Source organism: Tachysurus fulvidraco, chromosome 14 (genome assembly GCF_022655615.1).
Source record: "Tachysurus fulvidraco isolate hzauxx_2018 chromosome 14, HZAU_PFXX_2.0, whole genome shotgun sequence".
Classification (NCBI taxonomy): Eukaryota; Metazoa; Chordata; class Actinopteri; order Siluriformes; family Bagridae; genus Tachysurus; species Tachysurus fulvidraco.
In genome coordinates this window covers 3,353,723-3,368,308 of record NC_062531.1, presented here as the reverse complement: position 1 = coordinate 3,368,308, position 14,586 = coordinate 3,353,723, and the positions used below count along the sequence as shown (strand labels likewise).

Genomic DNA, 14,586 nt, shown 5'->3' with positions numbered 1-14,586 from the left:
CTAAACCGATACGTCTGACAGATGATTAAATTGAGCGCCGGCTCCACTACACGTCTGACACCTGTTCAAAGCTCTGCTGTCAGTAGATGTGACATAGAGAGGATTCTGTGCTGAGCTTCAGTCACCAGGGAGGATGAGGAAGAGAGAAGAGAGAGAAAAGGATTAAAATGAGAGAAGGAATGTCTGTTTGTAATTCAGATCCACCAAAATCCAGAAACTCAAGCTCAATGCTCAGAACTGATTAAATGGATTTGTCGGTACGACCTGTTTAGGGACATGATTTAATATATTGATGCCATACGTCTATGATTCTCAAAATCTACTTTTATGGTCATGAGACATGAGACTTAATGTGTATTAAACTATTTTTTGTAACGGTCGAGAAAGAAAAATCGAATGAATTCAACGGTTATGTCCACAGGAACAAAATCCCGGAGCTGATTAATAAATACGTACATTTTAGATTGACAGAAAAAAAAGACATAACTAGATTTGTAAAGTTTGTCGCGACAAACTTTGATGTTGGCTTTGACGATGCAAGTGTTCGGTGCTTTTCGGAGGAGAGTGGACATAAGGGTCAGTGTTCCTTTTGGAAGCAAGTAGACAGAAAGCTAGGGTGGCAAAACATTTGGAGGTAAGTGGAGACGAGCATGTGACGTCATCAGAATACCTGTGAGGCAGTTCCCCTCATTGTTCTGAGTGTTTTGATATGTCACATGTCCATGTTGTAAAAAGTTTTTTGATTTTGCATATTTTGGGGGCGGGGCTGCGGGACAACCAAAAGGCCAGTCGATACACCGGTTTAAACCTTTGTACAGAGTATCACCCTAATGGAGCTGGTCGAGTTTGGTATAGATACAGTAGTTTGAAAGATTGCCGAGTTATAAACCTCCAAAGTTTATAATGGCAGTTTATGGGAAAAAAGGCCACTTTGAGACCCGGTACCGGAACACACACACACACACACACACACACACACACACACACACACACACACACACACAGAGGAAACTGCTATCCAGACTCCTCTACATACATGAGTTCACATACACCCATGATTGGCTCGGGTCACCATGATTGACAGCGTTGAGGGTGTATGCCCCTCCCACCCAGGAAGCACAGCTCCAGACTGCAGATGGCTGACACGTCTTTGGTAATTGAACTCACGATCTCCCGATGATAGGTCAAACTTGTGTCTGTTGCACCATGTGGGAGCCCAAATGTTCAATTCTGCTGTTCTGTGTATTTTTAATATCGTTACATAATTTATTCAGGTCAACAAATCTATTTTCCTCCCATGGAAATGGTGACAAGAAGATTTTACGTGTGTGCTATCTCAAATACACCCCCCAATCCAGGTACTAAACCTCTGACCCCAGAACTGCAAAGCAAACCCACTAAGCATTAAGCGACTCCACATTCATTCATTCATTCATTCTCTACCGCTTATCCGAACTTCTCCGGTCACGGGGAGCCTGTGCCTATCTCAGGCGTCATCGGGCATCGAGGCAGGATACAACCTGGACGGAGTGCCAACCCATCACAGGGCACACACACACTCTCATTCACTCACACACACACACTACGGACAATTTTCCAGAGATGCCAATCAACCTACCATGCATGTCTTTGGACCGGGGGAGGAAACCGGAGTATCCGGATGAAACCCCTGAGGCACGGGGAGAACATGCAAACTCCATACACACAAGGCGGAGGCGGGAATCGAACCCCCAACCCTGGAGGTGTGAGGCGAACGTGCTAACCACTAAGCCACCGTGCTCCCGCTCTGTAAACATCATATATAATATAGAAAAGAATTATATCTTTTTTTTTTGCATTAGTTTTACAAATATTTCTCAGGAGTATCAATAATGTTGGCCGGAATATATTTTAGGAGATAATACAATTATTAAGATATAAATAATAACAGAAAATAAACAAATAATTCTTTTTTTTTGAGTGAAACATTTATAATGATTAATTTGTTTTATTTATATACAATTATTTTAATGAAGGGTGCCAATCATTTTGCTCTGATTTCGTAACGTTACTGTGCTCCAAATGGAAACGTCTCTTGGCTACAAAAATCCTTACAAAGAGCTGATTAGCCGTATGGGCGTGGCCTAAACTAACGAGTGGTGCAGGTGGTGGTTAATTTAGCATTATTATTGACGTCTCTCTCTCCCACACCCAAACAAACAACTTTTAGCCCCAATGTTTTGAATTTCTTGGAAGAGATCAGACGTGTTTTTTAAAAGAAAAATAGCCTACAAAATGAATATTCCTCCAATGCTCTCGGCCTTTTCAAAGCTGGCAAGTAAATGTAAGAGACAGAGAGAAGTGAAAGACTGAACGTGCAGAACATGTGCCTGAAGCAGTGTGGAGAATCTTCTAGAAAGAATCTTTTCCCTTGGCTGGAATTTTTTAGACTATGTCCAAATGATCATCTTTCTTTCTGTCAAAATCGTTCTGTCTGTCTTTTAGCTGTGTGTGTGTGTGTGTGTGTGTGTGTGTGTGTGTGTGTGTGTGTGTGTGTGTGTGTGTCTGTGTGTGTGTGTGTCTGTGTGTGTGTGTGGTGGTGGTTCACAGACATCATTGTGGGGGTGTGTGGTGGCTCACAGACATCATTGTGTGTGTGTGTGTGTGTGTAGTGGCTCACAGACATCATTGTGTGTGGGTGTGTGTGTGTGTGGTGGCTCACAGACATCATTGTGTGTGGGTGTGTGTGTGTGTGGTGGCTCACAGACATCGTGTGTGGGTGTGTGTGTGTGTGGTGGCTCACAGACATCATTGTGTGTGTGTGTGTGTGTGTGGTGGCTCACAGACATCATTGTGTGTGTGTGTGTGTGTGTGTGGTGGCTCACAGACATCATTGTGTGGGTGTGTGGTGGCTCACAGACATCATTTTGTGTGTGTGTATATGTGTGGTGACTCACAGACATCATTTTATGTGTGTATGTGTGTATATGTGTGGTGACTCACAGACATCATTGTGTGTGTGTGTATGTGTGTATATGTGTGGTGGCTCACAGACATCATTGTGTGTGTGTGTATGTGTGTATATGTGTGGTGGCTCACAGACATCATTGTGTGTGTGTGTATGTGTGTATATGTGTGGTGGCTCACAGACATCATTGTGTGTGGGTGTGTGTGGTGGCTCACAGACATCATTGTGTGTGGGTGTGTGTGTGTGTGTGGTGGCTCACAGACATCATTGTGTGTGTGTGTGTGTATATGTGTGGTCACTCACAGACATCATTTTGTGTGTGTGTGTGTGTGTGTGTGTGTGTGTATATATGTGTGGTGACTCACAGACATCATTGTGTGTGCGTGTATGTGTGATGGCCACGGACAACATTTTGTGTGTGTGTATGTTTGTGTGTGTGTATGTGTGGTAACTTATAGACATCATTGTGTGGGTGTGTGTGTGGTGGCTCACAGATATCATTTTGTATGTGTGTGTTTTGCGTGTGTGTAGTGCGTATCCAGAGGAGCAGTCAGCGCCAGTGGGATTCTGGTGGGAACTACCTCAGTGCCGCTGCACCCACCCACAGCAAAGCCCCATTAACCTGGAGCAACACCACTCCTACACACTCCCACTGCACTTGTAAGTGCCCCATCATGCAGAGTGTGTGTGTGCGCATGTGTGCACATATAATATGTAAATACAGATTGCATACTGAATAGTAGCTTCCTCACTTGTGTGTCACCTTCTTTCTTAGATGAGTTAGATGAAGGTGTGTTGTATTGTGTTGTGTTGTGTAGCTGTGGCATCAGGCAGCTCATCTCAGACTTCAGGCTTTCAAAGCGCTAAGGGCGGTTCTGTGTACCCGAGCTCGTACCCCTGCAGCACTCTGCCCTCGTACCCCTCGAGCCCACGCGGCGGCACCAACAGGAGGAAACCCAGGAGAACAGAACACAAGAGCTCATGTGAGATCATACTTTAGCTTTATACCTTTCTTTATGATACGATTGTGACGGTTTCCTCGATACAGTATGTGTAACGTATCTGGACATGTACATAACCCCAGGGAAATAAATAAATAAACATGTTCACAGGGAATTCTGTTGTGCTTTTCCGTGGCTTTTCACCTTTCTCTGATCTTATCTAATCTCTCTGGTCTCTGTTTTTCTTTCTGCTTCGCTATCTTCTTTCTCTTTTGTTTCTTTCCTGTCTGATCATTCTCTTGTCTCTCTCTCTTATCTCCGGTCTGATCTTTTTCTCTTCTATTATTCTATTATTCTGTATTTTTTTTATTTGGTTCTCTCTCTCTCTCTCTCTCTCTCTCTCTCTCTCTCTCTCTCTCTCTCTCTCTCTCTTTCTTTCCTCTGACCTTCTCTCTTACTTTGTCTCAGATGATCACACTTCTGTCTTGTCTTTTGCACCCCCCACCCACCCACCCACCCACCACCACCCGTCTTTTTTTTGTTTTTCTCATCTAATTTCTCTCTGGTCTCTAATTATTTTTGCTGCTGTATCTTCTTTTTGTTTCCTTTTTCATGCCTCTCTGATCACACATTGTGTTCTCTCTCTGCAATCTCTGGTCTTGTATCTTTCTGGTGTCTTTCTCTGATCTCTATTCTCTCTATGGTTTTATCTGATCTCTCTCGCTGCCCTCTGATCTCTCTCTATCTCTGACCTCTGATCTCCTCTCTCTCTCTCTCTCTCTCTCTCTCTCTCTCTCTCTCAACTCTCTAGTCTCTCTCATCCCATTGCTCTCATATCATCTACAATTTCTCTCATTCCATCTCTCTCTCTCTCTCTCTCTCTCTCTCTCTCTCTCTCTCTCTCTCTCTCACACACACACATTCTTGCTGGTCTGTTGTTTACATTTTTCCTGACTGTCTTTCTCTCACTGTGATCCGATCTTTCTCGGCTCTCATTCTGTACTTGTCTATTTTCTCTCTCACCTCTTCATTTTTTCAGTGTCTCTCTCCAGCACGGTGGGTGTTGGTGGCCAGGTGGTGCATGTTGAGAATAATGAGGTGGTGCTGAGAGGAGATCCACTCACAGGCTTCGGCCTGCAGCTCCAGGAAAGAGTGTTTGCGACTGAGCCTCTTTCTGCACCCGCCTGCATCCGGTTCATAGAGCCAGACTCACCTGCTGAAAGGTGCCATCTTTGTGTCTGTGTGTATGTGTAAATACACCTGCACTTCTACATGACCACCTACAGAATTAAAGAATGATGGTTCAGATGACCTGTAGCTTTAGTGATAAGCAAGATCTCCTAACATGCTATGTTTGAGCTTACAGGTATAAAGGTGTGCTAGCTGCTAGTTCAGTTTTTAAGACCATAAAATATTGACACTGCTTCATCTTATCTCATTACTGTGTGCTACAGTACATATCTCCATATTGCTCCGCAGAAGCTCACTAAATGTTAGATGCATTCAGATTTAAAGTGAGCTGTAATGAATGACACGGCACACAGAGCTAATTAGCTGACATTGGAGCTGCACGTTATATTAAGGGAAATGTTGCTGATGCTGTACACGTTGGTTAAAAACTAACAAAGTAAGGTGTTAGCAACATAAACCATGAACATTCTGACCAATCAGAATCGAGAATCCGACGGCGCTGTGGTATAAAGGATTTTACATACGAATATTTGTTACAAAATAAAATTGCGTGTGTTGTGAGAGAACCTGTTATTTTATAGGTGTGGAGTGCTGCAGGTTGGAGACCGAATCCTCTCTATAAATGGAATCTCGACTGATGACGGAACCCTGGAGGAGTCCAATCAACTTCTCCGAGACGCAGCTCTGTCCAACCAGGTCACTCTAGAAGTCGAGTTCGACGTCGCAGGTACAGTACCTGAATGATGTTGCAGCCCTGAACATGAATGAAATTTAACAGATGAATTTAGCAGCATGGTTAAAAATAGAGAGCAGGGAAGCACACAAAGCAGTAGGAGTAAACATGCACATCTATATAATAACTCTGAGATGATGTGCTGCATGCATTATGAAGTTGTACCATGTGATTGTGGTGTTCGTTTGAATATAAATAAGTATTAGGGGAGAAGATGTACGCTGCCAGGGACGTACAGGCACAGAGGCCACACCTCCTTTTTATAAGACTGACAGGCAGAAGGATCATGCCTTCTTCTCTGGGACTGACAGGTACAGAAGCTATTCCTCCCTTACTGGGATTTACAGGCATTTAAGCCACTCCTTTTCTGGGACTGACAGGTACAGAAGCCCCGCCTCTTTTACTTGGACTGACAGGTACAGAAGCCCCTCCTCCTAATCTAAGGATCAATAGATTAACCATTCAGAATTTTTGTGTACTGCCTTTTTCAGAGTCTGTAATCCCAAGCAGCGGTACGTTCCACGTGAAGCTGCCAAAGAGGCGTGGCGTGGAGGTGGGCATTACTATCAGTGGTGAGTATTTGACTAGTAGCTGATGGCTTAATTATGCACAAGATCTACCCGATATACGTATTATTCCATTTCTGTATTAATTAAAAGGATCTCTATGACACTGACACTAATTTTACGACATCACAGCCAGCAAGAAGCCAGGCCGGCCTCTGATCATCTCTGAGATAAAGAGAGGGAGTATCGCTCACAGGTAAATTCACCAGGAAGCAACATGCATGTGTCTGTCATGCGAATGAACACAGATGAGGAAAGCTGAGTATTTTAAAATTTTATGCATGTGTACTGAATGGTGTGTGTGTGTGTGTGTGCGCGCTCACTCACAGAACAGGTACACTGGAGCCTGGCGATCGATTGTTGGGAATAGACAATGTAAAACTCGAGAACTGTGGAATTGATGAGGCCATGGTGGTCCTCCAGCAGGCTGAGGACATGGTCAGACTGCGCATTCAGAAAGATGAGGACAACTTAGGTTTGTGTCTCATCACTAATTTTTTTCAGCAACCGATGAGATCTGATAAAAGCGTGTCTATTATGAGACTCACGATTTACAGCACACATTCAACAAATCGTAGAAATGTTCTTGTATTAAAGATCATCGAAATGATTTAAACCGTTTTAACTGTTTTAGAAAGCGGACCAACATCCTTATTGCGCTTGTCACCTTTAATTCCAGTGCCTTGCAAAAGTATTCACCCCCTTTTTGTTGCTATGCTGCAGCCATGTTTAAATGCAATCTTCTGGTCAGGGGGCAAACACTTTTGCAAGGCATCATGGTGTGTGTTTTTTTTGTTTGTTTGGTGTTTTTTGGTTGTTGTTTTCAGATGTTTAGATTTTGCTGTGTCTGTATGCTGCAGATGAGCTCGAGTCCTCCGGCTCTGTGATTTTCACCGTGGAGCTGAAGAGACATGGAGGTCCTCTGGGAATCACCATTTCTGGCACAGAGGAGCCCTTTAACCCTATCCTCATCTCCAGCCTGACCCGTAATGGTCTCGCACACAGGTACACATTCACATGCATATGTACATGCACAGGATTTGCCTGAGGGGGAAATTTATATTCCTTCTGTATGTCTTTCTGGGAATGTACTTTTTCTATTAGCTGACATCCCATACATCCATATTGTCCTCCTGTAGAACATGGTTTATTTCTTTTTTCTGTCCATACTGTAGATACTGGAGTAAAACCTTTGCCTATTTTTAATGGCCCCTATTTGTGTGTGAGAGAGAGTGAGAGAAAGAGAATGGTACAACAGTGTCTAAACTAGTGTTCTCACCCTCCTTATGACCCGTGTTCAGACAATTATGTTCATCTAAAACATAATTAACATAATCCAAACGTAAAAATCTGTTGGTTCCTGATCGGGCCAGTCCTTGTTAGAAAACATGAGAAAAAAGGTTATTGCCATGTAAATAAAATCTTAAGGAGGTGTGTGTGTGTGTGTGTGTGCATGCATGAGCAGAACCGGGGCTCTTCATGTTGGTGACCGTGTGCTAGCTATCAATCATGTGAGTCTAAAGGGGAAGCCACTGAGCGAAGCCATTCACCTGCTGCAGACTGCTGGAGATGCTGTGACACTGAAGATCAAGAAACGAACTGAGTGTGAGTGTGAGCGTGTGTGTGTGTGTGTGTCGGGGTGGGTGTGTCTGTGTGTGTGTGTGTGTCGGGGTGTGTGTGTGTCTGTGTCGGGGTGGGTGTGAGAGAGAGACAGTGTGTATAAGAGTCTCCGTGTTTGTGTTACTGAGATTTTGTTGAATCTTTCATGGTCTCATGTCCTCATCTCTCTCTCAGCTGCCATCGAGTCAGACTTGGGCAGCCCACCGAGGACGGGATCTTGTCTGAGTGATGCTGAAGACGACAGTTCTGATTCGCTCAGGCGCTGTAAACGTTCTGGTCTTCATCACCTAGCCACGCCCCCTAGCATGGATTCAGCCATGGACTCATGGGATGGCTCCGGCTTTGATGCTGGCTATGGGAGTCAAGGTGAGGGATGAGTTAACTGTTTAGTGTTAAGTTTGTAAAGGAACTCAGAAATTGCTCTGACCCATAAGTACCTCAGGAGCTCTCGGATGCTTAATTCCACTCAACCACAAACTGTAGAAAGGAAATTATTTACATTTTGTGTAATACTTTGTGTACTTTCCAGTAAACAAACAAATTGAATTGAGCATTATTGAAAAGGTTTAAATAAATCTTTGGTTTTATGGCTTTCTTTGTTTTAAACATATATATATATATATAAGGCCATCCTTAAAAATATTCTTGTTTGCCATAACCCGACCGACCCTGTCAATTTAGGACCGACTCAATTATTATTATTATTATTATTATTATTATTATTATTATTTTTTTTTTTTGGCTCTAAGTCCGACCGACTTGCCGGTTGTAAATTTGCATTAAGACCGACCTTTTTTACTCTTCAAACAATTAATACAAAAGCAATAAAATAATATTAACGGGTTCGGGCTCCATAATACATCTAAAAAAATCCTTAAAACATCTTGACATCCCCTTGGCACGAAGTTATATAAAAACTGTCCAGCATCAAAATAAGGTTTGCGACAATGCTCCCGAAGGCACGGGTTGAAGACCCAGTCAGTGACGTCACAATATGCTAATTTGTTTAAAGTCATACCGACGTAATCACCATCACCAAAATCGTACTTTTTTTTTACATTGAAACTTGAAAAAAAAATATTGACCTACCTACTGACCCTTTTTTTTTTACTGTTACTGCAAACCAAAATATTTTTAATGATACCCTAAATTCTATTTTATTTCTTATATTTAATAATGTTAGAATTTAAATTTAATTATGTTTAGTGTTTAGTATTTATTTTTAGAATTTAGATTTAGAATTTATAGATTTATACTTAATAATATAATTTTTAATTCTGTTTAATAATTGTTATATTTGCAATTCAAAAGGGGAAAATTGAGATACACAATTTGTATATTTGTAAAAAAATTTAGAAATTTATAGAAACAAATATATTAGAAATTTGAATTTTTTTTATTTAGAAATGTATTTGATTTATTCCGTTTTTTATAAGCTTTTTATTTTTTATCTATCTATCTATCTATCTATCTATCTATCTATCTATCTATCTATCTATCTATCCTTAAATCTAATAATAACTCAATCTAAAAATGGAAATGGCTTAAATAATATTTCAGCAAAAATTCATTGAAATAACGTTTTCTTCACCCCAATTTGTAATCAGTTGTAGTCATTTAAAATTTAAGTCTTTCTTTTCTCCATCTGCATGTCCAGGGGCCTACATCCATCAGACATCCGACCTGAACATCAACCCTAATGAGTGGAGACGAACCAATCAAAAGAGCCCACTGGCCTCCAGAAAACACACCCACTGTGCTGCAGTGCATGATGGGAAATCAGGAGAAGATGACTGGAAATACCATGGGTAAAATTACTTTTTTTTTCCTCCTTGTAGTCAGTACTGACATTTTGGGGATAATGTAGTTTACTAAAATATAGTTTATAAAATCTGTAAGATGTTTCCGATGCCTCCACATTAGACCGCTCTCACCTTGTTGTGTGTATTAATTACTTACACTCATTTACATTATGGGTCCGTCTGCTTTCTCTTAGTCTCTCATCTGCTCACTGTGTTCAGTCTCACTGTTAAACAAAGCTTGACAGGACAAGAATAAAGCCATAAATAAAAAGCACTTGGTTATTTTATCCCTTAGTGAAGTCGTGTGCTTGAGAAATCGCAGCACTGTTGATCATAAACCATCACTTACTTTTTAGCATTTTCATTCAAAGTACTTTGTACGAATCTTGACGATCATAATTTTTTTTTTTTTTTACAAAAAGTCAAGAGAATCATTTATTATTGAAGCAGTATAATTACTAGCACCATACTACACATCCAGAAAAATGTTGATATATATAAGTGACCTGACCTATACGGCTAAGTACGGTGACCCATACTGAGAATTCGTTCTCTGCATTTAACCCATCCAAAGTGCACACACACACACACAGCAGTGAACACACACACACACACACACACACCGTGAACACACACCCGGAGCAGTGGGCAGCCATTTATGCTGCGGCGCCCGGGGAGCAGATGGGGGGGGTTCGGTGCCTTGCTCAAGGGCACCTCAGTCGTGGTATTGCCGGCCCGAGACTCGAACCCACAACCTTAGGGTTAGGAGACAGACTCTCTAACGATTAGGCCATGACTAGTATATACTGTACAGTATATACAGTCTAATGTGACAGCTGCTAAACAGGTGTTATTGATGGATTTGATAAAATTTTGTATGTTCTCCAAATGTATTCAGTCAGACATGAAAACACGTACATGCGGGTATAAAAGCTTTTAAAACCGAGACAAAAGGGTTACCATTAACTGTGTGGCTGAACAGAAATTATGGACTTTACATATATCCATAAATAAATACAGCCACTTTTTACCTATTACATAACCAGTACTAGTAAACAAGGGTGAGGGTTAGCATCTGCTTCCTGAAGCTAATGCATCTTTTCCAAATGCTTTTTTTCCCCATTTAAACTTTACCACCTAAGACGGGATGCAATTGAGCTTTGAGTTTTTACAGTGAAGGCTTTGTGGTGCATGGGATTTGAACTCATGACTTTTCTGGGTCATAGCCCAACACTTTAACCTTAAAAATAATCACTTTCTAACATGTTTGAGCCTAAGGGAATGTAGCACGTGGTTGACCTGATCATTAAGTGATTATTTTGGCACTAAAACAAATGTGTACAATTTTCCACTTACTCCAAAATCAGCCAAGATGTGTTTTGTGTCCGAAGTTTGCATCTTTAGATTTGCACCGGACCTACGACCAAATATTTTCCGTAAATATATACGACTACCTCTATAAATGATAAATAAGCCTCTCCTTTGTTTTGCTGGAGGCTTGTATAATAAAAAAAACGCCAACTTTCATGATGCATATTGTGAATAGAAACATCTGATCATGTTGCTACATGTTTTATCTAACTCTTTTTGGTTTAGTGGAAAATTGTAGCCTCTGTTTTTCATTTTTCTCGTATTGTTTTCTGTGCCAGAGGATTTGAATATGATTATTGACAAGTATGTGGCACAGAAAAACAATCTTTTCTCTCTTGCTTTTTTTTTTTTTTGCTTTCTCTCTTTCTCAGGTGTTCTGTCCATCATCCGCCTTACTAATCACCCTCAGCTCTCCGGCATCAACCTTTTCTATTGCTTCCGTTTTTCAAAACACTGGCCATGTCTCAAAACAGGCTGTGTGTGTGTGTGTGTGTGTGTGTGTGTGTGTGTGTGTGTGTGTGTGTGTGTGTGTGTGTGTGTGTGTCAGTCACGCTTTTATATATTGATATCTTACCAATTCATGCGGTATTAGTGTTTTGGAGATTTTAAAGCAGCTTTACAGTAGAGGGTGCTAGAGTGTATGGTGGAGAGAGAGATAGAGAGGGGGAGAGGCAGGGAAGGAGGATGAAAAACTCCAGGACTTGCATTACCCAGGATGCTTTGCATTGACGCAGATCCGTTAGCCCCATGCGTTGCCGTGGCAACACCGACACTCAGGAGACCTATTGGTCGCAAGCAATGCAGGATTTGGAGACGTGCGGCCAATCAGAGATCCTCAGAGAGCTGGAGGTAAATACGTGGAGACTCTACTTATATCCCTGAACTGCTTTTATTTACACTGAGGAACAATTTCAGCACAATAGCCCTTAAATGATTAATAACAGCTTAGCAAATAATATTCATTTATAAAAAAATAAATGAAATAAAGTCACATTGATGGTTGACTTTTAAATAGTTGTTGAAAAATATTGCAATTTTATAAATAGTTTTAAAATGTGAAATATTATAAATCATATTAAATCATATTTTTCAATATAAATTTTGAAAAAAAATAAAATACAATTATTTTTCTAATAATTTTTTTTGTGTTTATTTATTTTTCTAATTCGAACGTGAAGGCCACCATGATGTCGGGCAGCACACTGAGTTTGGGGGACGAGAGCGAGGTCTGTAACGACGGTGAAATCAAACTTCCACCCTTGGAGCTGAAGCAGTGCTGGGACTGCAGCACAGATACAGAGCTAAACGATACGAGCCCCACCGCCATGCCGTTAGAGCTGCACAAGGTAGAAATGACTCGATCTCTGATGTATCCTCACTCACATCTGGTGCAAAGCAACACAACCGGAAAAAAAACAAATGAGCTAGGAGACTGATGAAACTGATGAGTCAAACAAAATCTCTGATAAATAGCTTAGTGGTGTAACACAGACTTGATGAGTTGATGGCAATCTTAGCCATTCAGCATCATTTATTACTTTTGCATCTCTGAAGCCCCGCCTCCAGAGTTCTGAATTGATCGATGCACTTTAGAATTTTTATAAATACAGACTCTCTTGACAAAATATTCATCTCAGCATGAGATCTTCCTAATGCTGAGTTGATGAAATCACCTTTGTTGTTATGTGTACTTGGTATGGGTTGTGAAATGAATGAATATTGTGTTTCTCTCTCTCTCTCACCCTCAGATCTGTGTGTTGAAGGATGAAGACAGCAGGGATTTTGGCTTCAGTGTGTCTGATGGCTTGTTGGAGAAGGGTGTGTATGTCAATATGATCCGTCCGGACGGTCCTGCAGATCGGGCGGGTTTACAGCCATACGACCGCATCCTTCAGGTAAACGACCTCCTGTCTTCTCAGGTTACTCAACGGTGTAGGATTAATAGTCTGCTTTTCGTTAGTCGTGGTGTTGCATGTTTCTTTTTATGCCGGTGTGCAGGGATGTGGATATTAGCTACATGTCTAGAAGATGAAGCCTTTATTATTGTCACATATACACTATGTTACACTACACTACAGCTGTCTTCACATATCCCAGGATTAGGGTCTGAGCACAGGGTCATGGTCATGAAGTAGTAGAGAGGGTTGATGGCTTTTCTCAGGTGTCCAACAGCGTCAGCTCGGCAGTGCAGGGGTTCGAGCTTCCACCCGACAACCCAGAGCCAAAACCTCCTGAGCTACAGCTGCCCCTGTGATGGACATTTCGGATCATATTTGATTTATAGATCATGATGAGTCATGTTTCAGGACACCAGCAAAAAAAAAACCTACCTTTTAAAAGAAATCTAAGGAAATGTTCCACTGTAATGTCTTGTTCCCTGACGTTCGTCTGATTTTCATGCATGTAGCTCTTCTAAAATTTTAAATACTTTATTCTTTGATCAAGTCACACGTTCAGAGATCTAAAATAATTCCTAAAGTTTTTTCCTACTCGAATGGTGAAATAATCGTATTTGAGCTGCTGAATACATCCTCTGTGTCTCTGTATCTCAGGTGAGTCACGTGCGCACGCGGGACTTCGACTGCTGTTTAACCGTGCCTCTGATTGCCGAGTCGGGAGATAAGCTGCAGCTTGTTATCAGTAGGAACCCTGTCACAAAGACACCTCAGTGGTCCCCTGAGGACAGTCAGGACTCTTCTGACGCACTTCCTGCCGTCTCTATCCGCAGCTCGAAAAAGGCCTACCTCAGGCCTGAGATGGTTCCACTGAGCGGCGGGTTACTGTAGAAGAAGGAGTCTGTGTCTCTCTCTCTCTCTCTCTCACTCTCACACACGCTCACAATTTAAACCACTTTCCCACATCACTTTTTGCCACATGCAGGTTTTGTTTCCATGGCAACACTTTTAAAAGATAATTTAACTTGATCACCATATTCACTTGTACACTCTGTACTTTTTGTCTGTGTCCAGTTTAATTTTAGATTATTTTGAGTTCCCTCACTGGTTTAGGTTCACACACCTGTGCGCACGTATACACACACACACACACACACACACACACACACACACACACACACATTTCCAAAAACTATGATGCACAAACAAAATGAAAGCAGGAATATTCACACTCACTCACCTTCGATGTTCAGAGACCAATTCTATTATTATTAGCAGATCCCCCCCCACACACACACCACCACCACCACCAAAAAAAATTTCCTGCCTACACTCTGAATTATTATTATTTTTTTTAATGAGCAAATGATTTAAGGTGGAGCTTTAATGTGTGTAAAACAGATTCCTGTATATCTTTCGATCCTGTTTTTAGCCTGTCTGTGTTTTCTAGTGAGAAACCAAGGCTTTGATCACGTCTGCTTATTTTATACCCGAGTAACATTTGATGAGTCTGATCATGT

General features: G+C 41.4%; 1 protein-coding gene across 7 annotated transcripts in view; it reads left to right on the top strand.

Moving 5' to 3' along the window:
• The window catches only part of grip2a (glutamate receptor interacting protein 2a), a 32,031-nt gene extending 17,782 nt beyond the window's left edge, over positions 1–14,249 (top strand). For 4 of the 7 annotated variants that reach the window (XM_047800265.1, XM_047800268.1, XM_047800267.1 and 1 more), the window contains 16 exons: positions 3,479–3,607; positions 3,766–3,930; positions 4,928–5,111; positions 5,661–5,806; positions 6,013–6,123; positions 6,304–6,384; positions 6,511–6,574; positions 6,708–6,853; positions 7,239–7,383; positions 7,844–7,983; positions 8,173–8,364; positions 9,656–9,806; positions 11,906–12,020; positions 12,350–12,517; positions 12,920–13,066; positions 13,724–14,249. In XM_047800265.1, the coding sequence (XP_047656221.1) occupies positions 3,479–3,607; positions 3,766–3,930; positions 4,928–5,111; positions 5,661–5,806; positions 6,013–6,123; positions 6,304–6,384; positions 6,511–6,574; positions 6,708–6,853; positions 7,239–7,383; positions 7,844–7,983; positions 8,173–8,364; positions 9,656–9,806; positions 11,906–12,020; positions 12,350–12,517; positions 12,920–13,066; positions 13,724–13,957 (2,318 nt within the window). In that variant the 3' untranslated portion in view covers positions 13,958–14,249. Of the gene's footprint in view, positions 1–3,478; positions 3,608–3,765; positions 3,931–4,927; positions 5,112–5,660; positions 5,807–6,012; positions 6,124–6,303; positions 6,385–6,510; positions 6,575–6,707; positions 6,854–7,238; positions 7,384–7,843; positions 7,984–8,172; positions 8,365–9,655; positions 9,807–11,542; positions 11,618–11,905; positions 12,021–12,349; positions 12,518–12,919; positions 13,067–13,723 lie in introns of those variants that run through there. The other 3 variants (XM_027151828.2, XM_047800271.1, XM_047800270.1) reach the window with 2 other exon arrangements.
• Positions 14,250–14,586: the final 337 nt, after the last annotated feature.